Source organism: Salvelinus alpinus, chromosome 2, assembly GCF_045679555.1.
Source record: "Salvelinus alpinus chromosome 2, SLU_Salpinus.1, whole genome shotgun sequence".
Lineage (NCBI taxonomy): Eukaryota > Metazoa > Chordata > Actinopteri > Salmoniformes > Salmonidae > Salvelinus > Salvelinus alpinus.
In genome coordinates this window covers 81,612,132-81,630,301 of record NC_092087.1, presented here as the reverse complement: position 1 = coordinate 81,630,301, position 18,170 = coordinate 81,612,132, and the positions used below count along the sequence as shown (strand labels likewise).

General features: G+C 40.9%; 1 protein-coding gene across 2 annotated transcripts; it reads left to right on the top strand.

Annotated features, from left to right (window-relative positions):
- The first annotated feature begins 971 nt into the window (after positions 1-971).
- LOC139567935 (transcription factor AP-4-like) lies at positions 972-9,230 on the top strand. Of its 2 annotated transcripts, none has more exons than XM_071389554.1 (7): positions 972-1,301; positions 3,349-3,514; positions 4,973-5,071; positions 5,348-5,521; positions 5,781-5,945; positions 6,192-6,341; positions 6,568-9,230. In XM_071389554.1, exons 1-7 carry the CDS (start codon positions 1,219-1,221, stop codon positions 6,724-6,726), a joined length of 996 nt encoding a protein of 331 aa, XP_071245655.1. In that variant the 5' UTR covers positions 972-1,218; the 3' UTR covers positions 6,727-9,230. The 2 variants fall into 2 exon arrangements, with proteins under 2 accessions (XP_071245655.1, XP_071245656.1); XM_071389555.1 differs by lacking the exon at positions 972-1,301 and adding an exon at positions 2,941-3,014 and having other exon boundaries at positions 6,568-6,867.
- Positions 9,231-18,170: the final 8,940 nt, after the last annotated feature.

The window sequence follows — 18,170 nt, the reverse complement described above, 5'->3', positions numbered from 1 at the left end:
TAACCCTAACCTTAAATTAAGACCAAAAATAAAACATGTGTTTTCCTGAATTTTTATGATACAGCCATCACGACAACCCACACCTTGGTTTGATGACCATAACCGCATGAGAAGGTTTAGTCTACCATCTGCTGGTCAAAGGGCGCATGGAAGAGCTACAGATTTGTTTCTTATAAAATGAAACATCTTATAACAAAAATAGAAATGTGAAAAGATTGTGGAGCATATTCCGTTGTCCTATATCGCATAGTTATAGTCTATACGCCTGTACTCATTCGTTTGAGAAAGGATGGATAGTCTGCCTACATGTAGGCATAGACTACTGCAACATTCCCAGATAGGCTATCACACAACGTGTTACGCCCCTAGTCCTATGCCATACTAGACCAATAGCCTTCTTACTATAAACTATTGGGCTATACTGGCTATATAGCTTTAACCTGAATAAGAATAGGGTGGCTGTTACATAGGCTACAATCCATTTCGATAATTTACCACGGCTATCATAATGCTACTTGGTAATAGGGTTTTTATTACAGTATAGGCATAACATCAGGACTTTCAAATGTATTTGACCTGATAGGCACTGGCATAACAACATGTAATCTATTTTTGTTTTTAAAGAATATAATACATTAGAATAGAATATATCGTTGTTTTATAGAATATAGGCAAATGGGTTGTTTGTTGTTATTGTACTTGACTTTGGTTTGTTGCCTTGGTCTGTCTGGCCTGCTGTTTTCATTTTCTCTTTAGTGTATTTTAAGTGTCTTTATAAGCACCAGTTGGCCGTTCCTTGTTCAATAGGCCCTACTGCTTCTGTCTCAAAGTAGCTCTTTGTTTGTGCGTAGTCTGGTCTGCTATGCACAGAGAGAGAAAAACTCTCGTGCTCTCCTTGATTCCGACCAGCTGTTTCCCGCCTCGAGACACAGAGATCAGCTGCAAACACACACGTAGTAGTAGGCGGAGGCGCCACACGCACGCAGGGAAATCCGCATCAGCTGGAGCCACACACAGTTAGCTTAGCTAGCCTTTTAGCTACAACCTCGAACGATCAATAATAAGACGCAATACTTAGCTATGTGCAATCGAACATAGTACAGGAGTGTATATTTTTTTTTACGGCAAGGAAATTGGAAAAATAGCCTCCAAACACAGAACAGACTCGAGGGGTTACAGCTGAAGATATCTAACGTTACGTAGCTAGGTAGCTAAAGCATGGAATACTTCATGATGCCTACGGAGAAGGCTTTACAACAATTCAAGAAATCGGAGAAGGATGTTATTGGAGGGCTTTGTAGGTGTGTATTGTGTAATCACGCTTCCGATAAGATGTGTATTGTGTGTTTTGATTACAACTGAGTTATCTGCTTACTAACTAGCTAGTAGCCTGCATGTAGTTAGCGATCTAGCTACAACAATATTGGCACAACATCGGTTGAAGGAAGCTATGATTTCTTGTTAGCTGTGCGCATATGAGCGCATACCCGAGGGCGGGACGAAAGCAATCATTAAATATTTGTCCCGAAACATTGTAACGGCTAGTGGTATTAATAATAATCGTTGGTGGTTACAGTTGTAGCGAAAAATGTAAATAAATACTTGAAATCGATACATTTTGTATCCAGCTAACACGAACCACGTGGTTACTAATCACACTGCCCGCTGCTGTGTAGCTAGCTTGCATTCCAGATGTTATCTACGGTGTTCCTTCCCCAACAGGTCGACAAAAATAATGCAGTTATACTTTTGTGACACAACCTAACATTATGTGTGTGTTTACGGGCTTTGGGTCACACATGTAGGGAACCTACGAGGTGTAGGGAGTAAATATGCCAGCTAGCTCGTGGGTAGCGCGGCCATGCTTATGTGTCGTGTACTGAAATTGGCTAAGCTCTCGAGCTTAGTAGCATGGCCGTGATGTGTGTTCAACATCCGCAACAGCATTTAAATAATAAACATCACACAATTTCGTCCATACTAAGTTATATTTAACTACTTGAATTTTATTTATTCATATTTTGTAGAAAGATCCCGTTTTTGTGAAGTCGACGGTGTAATAGTGTTTCAAATAGGTAGGCAAAAAGCATTGTTCTCCATGTGAAGGGGGTGGTCTTGGTGTCAAATTTCACCAGGCTACTAAGCTAGCTACTTATTTTGACGAAGGATTTGCACATATTACTAGTTCGTTAGCTACAAAGTGTATATATTCTGTTTCGTTGGTGGGCCGACAACAAGCTTACCATATATACCTTAGTGCTAGCTACAAATTTCGTTGTAATAAGTCTGCGCACTCAACCAATGTATGTGAGAAGCGCTCGATCAACCAGGGGTTTGTAGCTAAACACGCTTCTAGAATCTTTTGGATCAGAAACAGAATTTATGAATGAAGGCAGCGTTCAAATCTAGATTGCAGTAAGCTACTCTGTATTAGTCTCTAGGCCCACATCGTCAATGGCTTGGATGCATTCCATCTCAAAACTATTCGATTTTTGGTTGTCCATTTCACATTTTATTATAATTGATTTAGGCATATCTAATTTGTTTTGCTTACTGCACTCTATTCAGTCGACTAACAAATAGCTAATGTGAGTCTAAGCATTGTGTGCATAGATAATAGGTCTGCTAATAGGCCTATATTTCCCCCTCTTAAGATGTTGTGTGACAGTTAACTGTCTGTCGCGTTGTGAATGATTTTAAGCCTAGCTGTCAGACACGTTTCCCGAGATCTGGTTATTCTACTTCTTTGTGAACCTTGTAGAGCATGGTTTCCCAAACTCTGTCCTGGGCCCCGTTTTGGTTTTTACCCTAGCACTACACAGCTGATTCCAATAATCAAAGCCGAGGAGTTGGTTATTTGAGTCAGCTGTGTAGTGCTAGGGGGAAACCACAATGTGGGGGGGCAGGACCAAGTTTGGTGAAATCCTGCTGTAGAGCGCTCACTGATGTACACTGATGTTATCTCTGGAGGTTATATGGTTTACATATTACTCTGGCTGAGTAAACAGAACAGGGTAGGTTACCAACCATTAAATGGGTTGAAGGGCAGTGAGTTCAGGGAAACTCCAGGACCTGACCTTATAATAGCCCTAGTCACTAACCCAAGTGAAATGTAGGTGGGGGTGCAGGGGAGTGGGAAGGAATAGCGCCGTACTACCTGCATGTGCACTGTGTTTTCCACCAAGCTACATCGGCATGATAGGAATTTATAACCATGTCATTTCTAATTAGACACGTGGTGAAAAGCAGACGAAACTACAATAAACCTGAATAAAATGTAACTTTTGTCTCCATTTCCCTCTGTCCTTCTCGCCATCTCTCCTTCTATCCCTTCATCTCTCCCTTCAGTCTGGCCAACATCCCGCTCAGCCCGGAGACTGCTCAGGACCAGGAGAGGCGTATCCGCCGGGAGATCGCAAATAGTAACGAGCGGCGCCGAATGCAGAGCATCAACGCAGGGTTCCAGTCGCTGAAAACACTCCTGCCACACACAGACGGCGAGAAACTCAGCAAGGTAGGAGAGTGGGACCATAATCTAACTAACTGTGTTTGTGTCCATACTAGAGGTTGACCGATTAATCGGAATGGCCGATTAATTAGGGCCGATTTTCAAGTTTTCATAACAATCGGTAATCAGCATTTTTGGACACCGATTATGGCCGATGACTAGTTTATCTAGCCTGTTCTGCGTTGCATATAATCGATGCGGTGCCTGTTAATTTATCATCGAATCACAGCCTACTTCGCCAAACGGGTGATTTAAAAAGCGTGAAAAAAGCACTGCCGTTGCACCAATGTGTACCTAACCATAAACATCAATGCCTTTCTTTAAAATCAATACACAAGTATATATTTTTAAACCTGCATATTTAGGTAATATTGCCTGCTAACATGAATTTCTTTTAACTAGGGAAATTGTGTCACTTCTCTTGCGTTCTGTGCAAGCAGTCAGGGTATATGCAGCAGTTTGGGCCGCCTGGCTCATTGCGAACTGTGTGAAGACCATTTCTTCCTAACAAAGACCGTAATTAATTAATTAATTTGCCAGAATTGTACATAATTATGACATCACATTGACGGTTGTGCAATGTAACAGCAATATTTAGACTTAGGGATGCCACCGTTCGATAAAATATGGAACGGTTCCGTATTTCACTGAAAGAATAAACGTTTTATTTTCGAAATGCTAGTTTCTGGATTTGACCATATTATTGACCTAAGGCTTGTATTTCTTTGTGTTTATTATATTATAATTAAGTCTATGATTTGATATTTGATAGAGCAGTCTGACTGAGCGGTGGTAGGCAGCAGCAGGCTCGTAAGCATTCATTCAAACAGCACTTTCCTGCATTTGCCAGCAGCTCTTCGCTGTGCTTCAAGCATTGCGCTGTTTATGACTTCAAGCCTATCAACTCCCGAGATTAGGCTGGCAATACTATAGTGCCTATAAGAACATCCAATAGTCAAAGGATTATGAAATACAAATGGTATAGAGTGAAATAGTCCTATAAATCCTATAATAACTACAACCTAAAACTTCTTACCTGGAAATATTGAAGACTCATGTTAAAAGGATCCACCAGCTTTCATATGTTCTCATGTTCTGAGCAAGGAACTTAAACTTTAGCTTTTTTACATGGCAAATATTGCACTTTTACTTTCTTCTGCAACACTTTGTTTTTTGCATTATTTAAACCAAATTGAACATGTTTCATTATTTATTTGAGACTGAATTGATTTTATTGCTGTATTATATTAAGTTAAAATAAAAGTGTTCAGTCAGTATTGTTGTAATTGTCATTATCTCATATATATATATCGGCTTTTTTTGGTCCTCCAATAATCGGTATCAGCGTTGAAAAATCATAATCGGTCGACCTCTAGTCCATACCACCCATGGAGGATTCAAGGAAACTGTTTGTGAGAGTATTGATTCTGACCTAACTTTCTGATATTATTCCTGTCTATTCAGGCTGCCATCCTACAGCAGACGTCAGACTACATCTTTGCTCTGGAGCAAGAGAAGACCCAGCTACTGCAGCAGAACAACCAGCTCAAACGCTTCATACAGGTAGACATTCATACATTTATATTACCTGCATATAGCCAAGTCTAGCCATAGAAATGAATAAAAATATTGTAACTTGTGACTTTAATATCAGAAATGTATACTGTTGATAATTGAACCCAGACAAAAGTACATGAACGTGTAAAGTGATCCAGTATATTTGTGTGTACAGTATAAATACTTTCTCCCTAACAATTACATTGGTGAACTATTAACTGTTCATGGCATGGCCATAACTAGTTGAAATGCTCCCTCTCACCCTGTCTCCTCCTCCTGCAGGAGTTCAGTGGTTCCTCCCCAAAGAGGAGGCGTGGGGCGGAGGAGAAGGATGAAGGGATCGGCTCCCCGGACATTCTGGAGGAGGAGAAAGCCGAGGAGCTGAGGAGAGAGATGTTGGAGCTCAGACAACAGTTGGACAAGGAGCGCTCGGCGAGGATGATACTAGAGGAACAGGTGAGAGAGAAGGATGGTGGGCGGTGAGATGTGGGAGAGTCTATGGACAGCCGGATGAACAGAGGAGGGGGGAGTTAGAAGAAGGGATGGCGAGAAGGTTGAACCAAGAGGTGGTGAGACTGAGGAGAGAGCGGGTGAACCAGTGATGGGGAAGAAGGATACAATGAGGGACTGAGAATGAAAAGAGGGAAGGTAGAGTGAAGAGGAATATAGACATAAAGACTGATCACCCTTCTCCCCCGTGTCTTTGTCCATCCAGGTGCGTTCTCTGGACATGGTGCTGCACCCAGAGAGGCTGAAGGTGATCACCCAGCAGGTCCAGGAGGAGCAGGCTCACATCCAGACCCAGACCTTACTGAGGCTACAGCAGCTCCATGCAGAGACCAGTGCAGAGAGGGACAGACACGCAGCACACAGCCCACAGGTACAGAGCCACACAGGTTACAGGTGGAGGACACAGACGGGTCACAGGTGAGACACAGACAGGGAGAGAGAGACACACACAATCCACAGATGGGGAAACACACAAACTTCAGTTTTTGAATGGAAGGAATGTGAATGTTTTATTGTCCTTCCTCCTTGTAATCTCTTTCTCCTAATTTTCCACCTTCTCTCTCTTCTCATTTCTCAAACTCTTCTTATTCTCACCATCTCTCTTCTCCTCCTTTAGGTGCGGTCCCCAGCCCCAACTCACCACCCCACGGTCATCGTCCCCGCCCCCACGCTGACCCCGCACCACGTCACCGTGGTTACCATGAGCCCCGCCTCCAACACCAGCACAGTGTCAACGTCCCGGCAGAACCTGGATACCATCGTACAGGTGAGGGAGAGTGTGTATCCTTGTGCTCTGTAGGGTTTCTATAGTGAAGTTCAGTGTGTGTCCTTGTGCTCTCTATGATGTCTGTAGTGCTATAGTAATGTGTGTGTTTGAGATAGACAGAGAGCGTATGTTTGAGTGTGAGGTGTATAGATAACTCCATTACGTATAGTGTCACTGAATCATATGAACTCTGACCTTAGAATTCTCTATGACCTCTGCCCTCCAGGCCATCCAGCACATCGAACGTACCCAGGAGAGGAGGGGCAGTGCTGAGGAGGAGAGAAGACGAGCAGTCATCGTCAGCCCTGCCCACGTCTCCATGGATACCACCGGCTCTGACACGGCCTCCGACAGTGAGGGAGAGGAGGACTGCTCCATGAACTAACACAGAGATACACACACACACATACCGTGTTCTCTATACAGTTTCAGACAGCATGAGCCAAGACTGCTCAATGAACTGTTAGCTACCACACACCAATATATATACACACACACACACACAAACCAATACATACTGTATATACACACACAACGTGTTCTCTCCAGACAGTTTGACAGCAAGGGAGAGGACTGCTTGATGAACTGTTCGCTGCCACACACACACACACACACACACACCGATACAAACACACACCCAGACAGCATCTGACTGGTAGAGCGAAACAATGACATTTGTTCTACTAAAATCCAAATTCAATCATAAGCCAGTGACAAATGGAACACACACACGTTAGAGATCCCCACCCACTGTAGAAGACCATCACAAAGATTCCCTCCAGACGCCTGACTACTTTTTGATAGAAATGTTTCTTTTTTTGAACCTGTCTTTGGCATTATAATGACTATGGAGTCAGCCAGTAGGTATGATAAGCTCTGTTCAGATCGTTTTAACTCACAGATGAAGAAGTTGGCTCAATATGGCAGTCTATCATAAAGGGCTTTCCAGACAAAGCTGCAGTGGAATTCTTTTCAGGAGGCGCGATCGGCGTTGCTCGTACACGTGAAGGCTGCTCAGCCGAGGCCGAGAAAATGGGTATCTGCTCTATTTTGGCAACCTTGCTCCGCCCGATCACTTCCTGTCTGGAAAGTCTTTAAGACAATAGACAGCGATAGGTTGGCTCTGGCAGAATACAACACAGCTGGTACTTAGCTGGATCCCATCAATCACATGTATGAATGAACGTTCCAGAATAAGCTGTGTCACTCGCTCTGTTAGGGTTACATAGAAGCAAGCAGTGGACCATTCTCTTAACGTTTCAAAGTTGTTTTCCATATTTTCTATAAAAAAAGTTTTCCTAAGTGTCGGGTTTACTAAGAAGAGGATAGTTTCCAATTAGGTCTCTTTTTAATTTTTGTTTATTTCAGTGACTATGCACTAAACGTTTTTAGGTATTTATGCAATTCCAAGCTACAGTAAATTAGTTTTATAGGTGGGGTAGTGTTGAATATTAGGCAAAGTGTTTTTGTTTTTTTAATGACCCCTTCACCCAATATGAATCTATGCACCTCCCAACAAGAGAACATAACATGCATACGGTATAGACGGGCTGGTTGTCTAGCAACAAAACCAATGCGCTCGCAGCTATGGGGCAAAACAGACAGGATTGGCTAAATTATATTTTGTCTCTAAATGTTTATTGAAAACATAAATACACTTCTCTCAAATACATTGTTACAATTGTTGGTTAGCTAGCAAGTGAATTTGAGCCATAGTCAAAACAAGACATGGCTCTGAAACGAGCCACCTACGATTCCCCACAAGGCAGCTTCTAGGCATTGTTGCAAGCTATCTGACTGTTCAGAATCATAACACCACACGGCCACATCGTGTGCATCATTTTCGTGAAATGCTCAGCCAGCCCGTCTATGTCAACTGGTGTCTACAGTCCTAACACACATGTAACTACATGCATTTAAGAATGTAGTCTTTTTCTCTGATGGTGCTAACAGGGATCGTATGCCCTCTGAGACCCCCAACTTTTACCATTCGATTTTGAAACCCCCTCGGGGCATATCCTAACCCGACGGGTAGCGCTCGACTCCTACACAAGCACTGAACTAGAAATATGCCCCAGTCCCTTGCCCCTCGTACCCCTCCATGTTGTCAGTTTGTTTTGGGAACGGGACTGGAATCCCTGTTATTTCTCTGGAAGCCTGGAGTTTCTCACTCACTTCCTATGATATGATGCTAAGGGTCAGGAGTTTTTCCTGAACCATGTTTAAGGCTACAACTAGGGCCATGAGTTTTCCTGTACAGATCTCGTGATCAGGGAAGAACAGGAGTTTCTAGGAATGCTGAATCTGAAATGATGCTGTATAAACATTCCATTTATTTTGACTTTATTTGAGTTTTTTCTTGTTTCATCCCTCCATGCTCTATTGCCAATTGATGCTGTGTTTTGTTTTTTGTCTTAAATTAGATTTTTTTCTGGGATCTCCTTAGTCATTGTCTGCGTACGAAACGGCACCCTATTCCCTACATAGCGCACTGAGGCACTGGCCAAAACTAGTGCACTATTTAGCATATAGGGTTCCATTGTCGACGTAGCCACTGTCTACATGAAGCTCTTCCTGTGTGAGAACTTGGCTCCAGTGGGACATTTGGGGTGACGAAGCTCATTCATTTTGTGATTCAACTTCATAACTGGTTACAATATGTCTATTTAGCCTTGTCCCAGATCTGTTTGTGCTCTTGCCTAACTCTGTTGTCATTGTCAAGCCGAAACGCATGACAATTCCATTAGGAGTTGGCAAGAGAGCAGAAACAACCTATTGTCTGTTGTAGAGGGAAATTATCATTTTGTGTGAACTTCAAATCTGGTTAGAATAGTAGCTATACTTACTGACTGCTGCGAGACTGCGGTGTGTCCCAAATGGCACCCTATATAGTGAACTACTGTTTACCAGGGCCCTGGTATAAAGAGTGCACAGGGTAGGGAATAGGGTTCCATTTGGGACACCGCCAGTATCTTCATTGTCCTTTATCAGATATATTTATCTTTTTGGTTGTTTCTTCTGTTCAGTTTAACGGTTTTTATGCTAAAGATGTGTGCGTCATATTTCAGCACTGGTGTCCTGAGAGATTGTTGGTTGTTAGAGAATCTCTTAATAATCAATAATGAGAGATTATTGATATGAAGCACTTCCCGGTCTGTACTGCCTGAATCAAGGACAACGATGGCGCCGAAGATTTTTACTATGTTGATCAAGCTCTTTTTGCTGTGACTTAAAACCGAACAGCTGTGTTTCTCTCCTTTTCTTCAAATATGTTCATTTCTCTCTCTCTCTCTCTCTGCCTCGCTCTCTCTGCACCCCTCCTTTTGTCCTATTTTTTTAATTACAGACATTTGTATATTTTTTTATTTCTTTTTTTTTGTCAGTCCGAGTCGATGAGAAGCTGTTATATTTTGTTTAAGAAAAATGAACTTGTTGGGGAAAAACAGGCCTTTGTAAAGAAAAAATACAATAAAATTTGTACTTTGTTTTTTAATACATACATGGCTTACATTTTTATTTGACCTTTTTGAATGACGATGAATTTGTTAAGCTGCCACCCTGAACCTTTTGCAATTTGTTTAAGTATTTAAAGGGCCCAGTGCAATTAAAACATGTGATATTCCTTACTTTATATACATTACCAGTCAAAAGTTGGGACACCTACTCATTCAAGGGTTTTTCCTTATTTTTTACTATTTTCTACATTGTGGAAAACAATGGAATCATGTAGTAACCCAAAAAATGTTAAACAAATCTAAATATATTTTATATTCTTCAAAGTAGCCACTGTTTGCCTTTGACAGCTTTGCACACTTGGCATTCTCTCAACCAGCTTCACCTGGAATGCTTTTCCAACAGTCTTGAAGGAGTTCCCACATATGCGGAGCACTTGTTGGCTTCTTTTCCATTACTGCAGTCCAACTCATCCCAAACCATCTCAATTGGGGTGAGGTCGGGTGATTGTGGAGGCCAGGTCATCTGATGCATCACTCTCCTTGGTAAAATAACCCTTACACTGCCTGGAGGTGTGTTGGGTCATTGTCCTGTTGAAAAACAAATGATCATCCCATCTGGTTTGTGCTTAGTGGGACTGTGTATCGCTGCATAATGCTGTGGTAGCCCTGCTGGTTAAGTGTGCCTTGAATCTAAATAAATCAGACCGTGTCCCCAGCAAAGCACCATCACACCACCATGTTTCACGGTGGGAACCACGTATGCGGAGATCATCCGTTCACCTACGCTGCGTCTCACAAAGACAGGGCGGTTGGAACCAAAAATCTCAAATTTGGACTCATTAGACCAAAGGACAGATTTCTACCGGTCTAATGTCCATTTTATTTTTATTTCACCTTTATTTAACCAGGTAGGCTAGTTGAGAACAAGTTCTCATTTGCAACTGCGACCTGGCCAAGATAAAGCAAAGCAGTTCGACACATACAACAACACATGGATTAAAACAAACATACAGTCAATAATACAGTAGAAAAATAAGTCTATATACAATGTGAGCAAGTGAGGTGAGATAAGGGAGGTAAAGGCCATGGTGGCGAAGTAAATACAATATAGCAAGTAAAACACTGGAATGGTTGATTTGCAGTGGAAGAATGTGCGAAGTAGAGATAGAAATAATGGGGTGCAAAGGAGCAAAATAAATAAATACAGTAGGGAAAGAGGTAGTTTGGGCTAAATTATTGATGGGATATGTACAGGTGCAGTAATCTATGAGCTGCTCTGACAGCTGGTGCTTAAAGCTAGTGAGGGAGAAAAGTGTTTCCAGTTTACGAGATTTTGTAGTTCGTTCCAGTCATTGGCAGCAGAGAACTGGAAGGAGAGGCGGCCAAAGGAAGAATTGGTTTTGGGGGTGACCAGAGAAATATACCTGCTGGAGCGCGTGCTACAGGTGGGTGCTGCTATGGTGACCAGCGAGCTGAGATAAGGGGGGACTTTACCTAGCAGGGTCTTGTAGATGACCTGGAGCCAGTGGGTTTGGCGACGAGTATGAAGCGAGGGCCAGCCAACGAGAGTGTACAGATCGCAGTGGTGGGTAGTATATGGGGCCTTGGTGACAAAACGGATGGCACTGTGATAGACTGCATCCAATTTATTGAGTAGGGTATTAGAGGCTATTTTGTAAATGACATCACCGAAGTCGATTGGTAGGATGGTCAGTTTTACAAGGGTATGTTTGGCAGCATGAGTGAAGGATGCTTTGTTGCGGAATAGGAAGCCAATTCTAGATTTAACTTTGGATTGGAGATGTTTGATGTGAGTCTGGAAGGAGAGTTTACAGTCTAACCAGACACCTAGGTATTTGTAGTTGTCCACATATTCTAAGTCAAGAGCCGTCCAGAGTAGTGATGTTGGACAGGCGGGCAGGTGCAGGCAGCGATCGGTTGAAGAGCATGCATTTAGTTTTATCCTTATTTAAGAGCAATTGGAGGCCACGGAAGGAGAGTTGTATGGCATTGAAGCTCGCCTGGAGGGTTGTTAACACAGTGTCCAAAGAAGGGCCAGAAGTATACAGAATGGTGTCGTCTGCGTAGAGGTGGATCAGAGACTCACCAGCAGCAAGAGCGACATCATTGATGTATACAGAGAAGAGAGTCGGTCCAATAATTGAACCCTGTGGCACCCCCATAGAGACTGCCAGAGGCCCAGACAACAGACCCTCCGATTTGACACACTGAACTCTATCAGAGAAGTAGTTGGTGAACCAGGCGAGGCAATCATTTGAGAAAACAAGGCTGATGAGTCTGTCGATAAGAATGTGGTGATTGACAGAGTCGAAAGCCTTGGCCAGGTCGATGAATACAGCTGCACAGTATTGTCTTTTATCGATGGCGGTTGCTTGTGTTTCTTGGCCCAAGCAAGTCTCTTCTTATTGTTGTCCTTTAGTAGTGGTTTCTATGTAGCAGTTTGACCATGAAGGCCTGATTCACGCAGTCTCCTCTGAACAGTTGATGTTGAGATGTGTTTGTTACTTGAACTCTGAACCATTTATTTGGGCTGCAATTTCTGAGGCTGGTAACTGTAATGAACTTATCCTCTGCAGCAGAGGTAACTCTGGGAACTCCTTTCCTGTGTTGGTCCTCATGAGAGCCAGTTTCGTCATAGCGCTTGATGGTTTTTGCGACTGCACTTGAAGAAACTTTCAAAGTTCTTGACATTTTCCGGATTGACTGACCTTCATGTCTTAAAGTAATGATGGACTGTTGTTTCTTTTAGATTATTTGAGCTGTTCTTGCCATAATATGGACTTGGTCTTTTACCAAATAGGGCTATCTTCTGTATACAACACCTACCTTGTCACACACAACTGATTGGCTCAAACGCATTAAGAAGGAAATCAATTCCACAAATTAACTTTTAACAAATGCATTCCAGGTGACTACCTCGTGAAGCTGGCTGAAAGAATGCCATGACAGCAAAGCTGTCATCAAGGCAAAGGGTGGCTACTTTGAAGAATCTCAAATATAAAATATATTTTGATTTAACACTTTTGGTTGCTACATGATTCCATGTGTTATTTCATAGTTTTGATGTCTTCACTATTATTCTACAATGTAGAAAATAGTAAAAATAAAGAAAAACCCTTGAATGAGTATGTGTGTCCAAACTTTTGACTGGTACTCTATATTTGGAGGTTGGAATAATACTGTGAAAATGATGATAATGCCCTTTAAGTGTAAGATCTGTTTTGAAAAGTCCCCTCCCAGACAGTCCTTGCAACATTCTTGCTTGACTGACAAGGGAAATCCATTAACTAACAGTACAGGTAGATAGCAATAAAAACGATACTACAGAGATACAAAATAAGTTAGAGGAAAAACTAAAATAACCTGAGGAACTTATTCAAGAACGATCTAATGTAATCTATTACAAAAATAAAGCAAACTGGATGGAATATGGAGAAAAATGCACAAAATTCTTCCTGAATCTCCGATACAGGAACGCTAACAAAAAGAATTTGCAGAAACTCGTTACTGAAGACGGAGTCATCTATGATTCTCCGAATTATATTTTAAAAGAGGAAGCTAATTATTTTAGGCAGATGTTCTCTTTTCCGTCTCATCCTCTCCCACTGAATGAAGATTATGCTAAGGAATTCTTTCCAAATAATATAAAAAATGGAAAATTAACAAATTTACAGAAAGATCAGTGCGAAGGCCAAATTCAGAGGAAGAACTTTTTGAGGCTATTAAATCCTTTCAGTCTGGAAACCCCCCCGGGCTTGATGGCATACCGGTAGAGGTATATCAAGTATTTTTTGATATACTAAAAGCTTCATTGTTAGATTGTTTTAACTACTCCGTTAAAGAAATGGTAGTCTGTCAGGTACTCAGCAGGAAGGTCTGATTTCTCTATTATTAAAACAAGACCCAGATGGCAAATGTAAAGACCCAGTCTATCTAAAACACTGGAGCCCCCTTACACTTCAATGTTGTGATGCAAAAATACGAGTGAAATGCATAGCACTCAGAATTAAAAGGGTTTTACCAAGTATTGTTCATCCTGATCAGACAGGTTTTTTTACATGGACGATACATTGGAGATAATATACGACAACTACTAGAAATAATAGAACATCATGAAACATATAAGAAGCCAGGAATGGTATTTATAGAGGATTTTGAAAAGGCATTTGATAAAGTAAGACTGTATTTTATTTATAAATGCCTGGATTTGTTCAATTTCGGCAATTCTCATAAAATGGGTAAACATAATGTCTAGCAACCCTAGGTGTAAAATAGTAAATAATGGCTACTTCTCAGAGAGTTTTGAATTGTCAAGAGGAGTTAAACAAGGGTGTCCGCTGTCACCATATCTATTCGTTATGGCCATCGAAATGCATGCTATTAAAATCAGATCCAATAACAACATTAGAGGATTAGAAATCCAAGGCTTAAAAATAGGTGTCCATGTATGCCGATGACTCAAGTTTTATATTAAGTCCGCAAGCTAGATCCCTGCAATGTCTCATTGAAGATCTAGATAACTTTTCTGTACTCTTTGGACTAAAACCTAATTATCATAAGTGTACAATATTACATATTGGATCTTTAAAAAATACAACTTTTACAATACCCTGCAGTTTACCTATCAAATAGGCTGATGGTGAAGTACACATACTCGGTATTCATATCACAAAATATATAAATAAGCTCTCCACAATGAATTTCAATAGAAAACTTGTAAAAATAGACAAGATACTACAACCATGGAGAGGTAAAAACCTGTCTATTTATGGAAAAATTGCCCTGATTAACTCCTTAGTCATGTCTCAGTTTACTCACTTACTTATGGCGCTGCCTACTCCTGATGATTCATTTTTCAAATCATATAAGCAAAAAATATTTTGCTTTATCTGGGACGCTAAACCAGACAAAATAAAGTGCCAATCTATATAATGAATATGAATTGGGTGGGTTGAGATTATTAAATTTAAAAGCACTAAACCTCTCTCTAAAAGCTTCACTCATTCAAAAGTTTTATTTGAACCCTAAATGGTTCTCAAGTAGATTACTAAGAAAAGCTCATCCATTGTTTAAAAATTTCCTTTTTGCCTTTGTGCAGATTGCCATGTCTCATTTTTGATTAATTGAAAATGATACTTTTTTCAAAGTATCTCTCTTTTTCAAACAAGCATTGCAGAGATGGCTACAATTTCAATTTCATCCCCCTGAAAAGATAGAACAACTATTACAACAAATATTATGGCTGAACTCAAATGTGCTGGTTGATAAAATACCTGTATTTATGGGAAAGAAAAGGGTATTTTGTTCTTAAATTATATTGTAAATTGGAATGGTAGAGTTATGTCCTTCATGGAGTTGTACAGGAAGTTCTGCTCAATCCAAGAGTACAACCAATTGGTTACAGCATTACCCCAAAAATGGAGGAGGCAGGTGGCAGCGGGAGGAGGTAGGGAACTGGTCTGTCTGCCCAATATAAAGGATCAAAACTGGCGGAGGAATAAAAATAGCATAAATAGGAAAGTATACCAGTTTCATTTGAGGACCAGGATGTTGACAACTGTGCCATACAGATTGTAAAATAGTTGGGAAGAGATTTTTGATGTACCGATTCCATGGTACAGGGTGTATGAGTTGATATATAAAACAAAGCAAGATTCAAGACTTCGTGCTTTTCAGCTAAAATTATTATATAGAATTCTTGCCACCAACAAAATGTTGAATTTTTGGGGCATAAAGTCATCGAAGCTCTGCAAATTTTGTTGTGAGGATACAAAATCAATAGACCGTTTATTTTGGTACTGCCCTCAGGTAGCCTGTTTCTGGTCTCAGGTTCAGGAATGGCTGAAAATGCATAGCATTGATCTAAAATACTTATTTTCCACCATAATTTGCAAATAAATTCATAAAAAATCCTACAATGTGATTTTCTGGATTTTTTCCCCTCGTTTTGTCTGTCATAGTTGAAGTGTACCTATGATGAAAATTACAGGCCTCTCTCATCTTTTTAAGTGGGAGAACTTGCACAATTGGTGGCTGACTAAATACTTTTTTGCCCCACTGTACATGTAATAGTGCCAGACATGCACACAAACATATACAGTTGTTTGTGTATATATATATATTTTCTTCTTGGGGGGGACTGTTGGAGGGGTCTCGAATGGTTGAGGGACAGCTATTGGGGAACTGTGGGGGGATTTTGGAGGGTTTTTTGGCCTGGTGGTAGATTTGTCAACATGCCCTTGACCAGAGCATTGACCCTGGATGCATCTGTGTGTCGCTCTGAATGGGAATATGTTGGATGACTGGTATGATGTAGTTGTTGAGCGGCTTCACTGCAAGTATATTGTATGTTTCGAATATTCAATAAATACATAAAAAAAAAAAAATATATATATAATAAATACATTCTTGCTTGAGAAATTGCTCTTCGCAAAGCTATTTTTGTTTATTTTTTAACATTTTAATTAAAAACAATGACAGTAAGGTACTTAATTGTTACCCAGAAATTATTTGATATTGATATAAAAACGGCTGCATTGGACCTTTAAAGTACGTGTAAATTCAATAAAGTAATGCGTCACATTTTCTAAATTGATATTTTCCACTTTTGTCCACCAGGTGGTGCTGTTTAAGTGGCTCTAGAGTTCTAGAATCCCCTAGCGTTTGAGCGCTTGGTGAAGTTTCCCCTAGGATCAGTGTCGGCTCCCCCAATCCTAACCTTAACCATTGGTGGGGGAAATCAACGTCATCTGCGCCCGGGGAGCAGTTGTTGTTCAGGGTTAACTGCCTTGCTCAAGGGCACAAAGGTCGATTTTTCTATCTTGCCAGCTCAGGGATTTAAAGGATATCTCATGCTTGGATAGTTTCATCTGAACCACAGGCTTAATCCTATTATCTAAATAAAATGTTTGGTTTATTTGGAGACGTGAATCCAGCATAACATCTGTTAACTTGTCGACAAGTTAACAGCCTATTTACTGTATTGCAAAAGTGATATTGAATTGTGTTTGGTTGTCAACAAATTCCAGTTTGTCTACAAATTAATAATTTATATGTTGGATTCACATCTCCATCCCAACCAAGAATCAAAGCCAAAGAATAGGATCAACCCTAACTTCACTCAAAGTGCATTTAAAGTTTGCTTTGATTTGGTCCTATTCTTCATCCCAGCACCCCGGTGTTAGTCTTATTTAATCTTGTAAAGGTTTAGGGTTACAACTCCGCTAGATTAACGAGGTGGTGGCAGCTAGTTTAAACCATAAACCCATAAAAGTTATGTCCCATTTCAGTTGTACAACTGACTAGGTGTCCCCCTTTTCTTTCCCAAAATACATTATTTATATAATTTCATTATGTTCAGTCTGTTGTACTTTCGAATCAAAATAGAAGTGCACAGGCTCAGCAGTATTGCCTCTGTAAGAACAGCTGATCAAATCTCAAATGGAAACGTTTTTTTATACTATAACTCGTTTTTTATATGGAGAAGTTGGTATCTTTGTTTTAGAATCTGTATCCGCCTCTGTCTCATCCTGACCTATTTAACCTTAATTCCTGAACCTAGATTAACCCTACTCCTGGAGCTAAAATTACTTTCAGATTCTCTGTTGAGTTAGCTTTTTAGTCCAGCAGTAGGCTCTTAATTAGGGTCCGGGAAACGGTCCCTATGGTGACTAGTGACCAATACGAACGGGATACACTCTTTTCACGCCACTTTTCCCGAACCCTTTTCCTAACCTTGACCTAAGTTTCCTAACCTGCTACGTTAATTATCCTAACCATCAGTGTAAGTTCTCCTAACCTGCTACATTAATTATCCTAACCATCAGTGTAAGTTCTCCTAACCTGCTACATTAATTATCCTAACCATCAGTGTAAGTTCTCCTAACCTGCTACATTAATTATCCAAACCTACAGTGTAAGTTCTCCTAACCTGCTACATTAATTATCCTAACCATCAGTGTAAGTTCTCCTAACCTGCTACATTAATTATCCTAACCATCAGTGTAAGTTCTCCTAACCTGCTACGAACAAGTCATTTCAGTATCGAGGTGGCGTGAAAAGAGGGTTTCCCAATACGAACAGTGAAACTTCCTGACACTTTTCCCTGTCTGTTCTCTGCCCTTATAGAACCAGGGCAACTGCTTTGACACAAAATGGCAGACGTGGATGCAGTTGCTGCTGTGTGACATTATGTTACCCATTAGTCAGCCAGCCACCCAGCCCCCTCTACTTAGACACGGAATGGCTGACGTGGGTGTAGTTGCCGCCTGTGACATTAGCAGGCCCCTCCTTCCTTGGCACGCCCTTTGACCTTTCTCCAGAGGGGTATATATAACTGCTGGTAGAAGGGGGA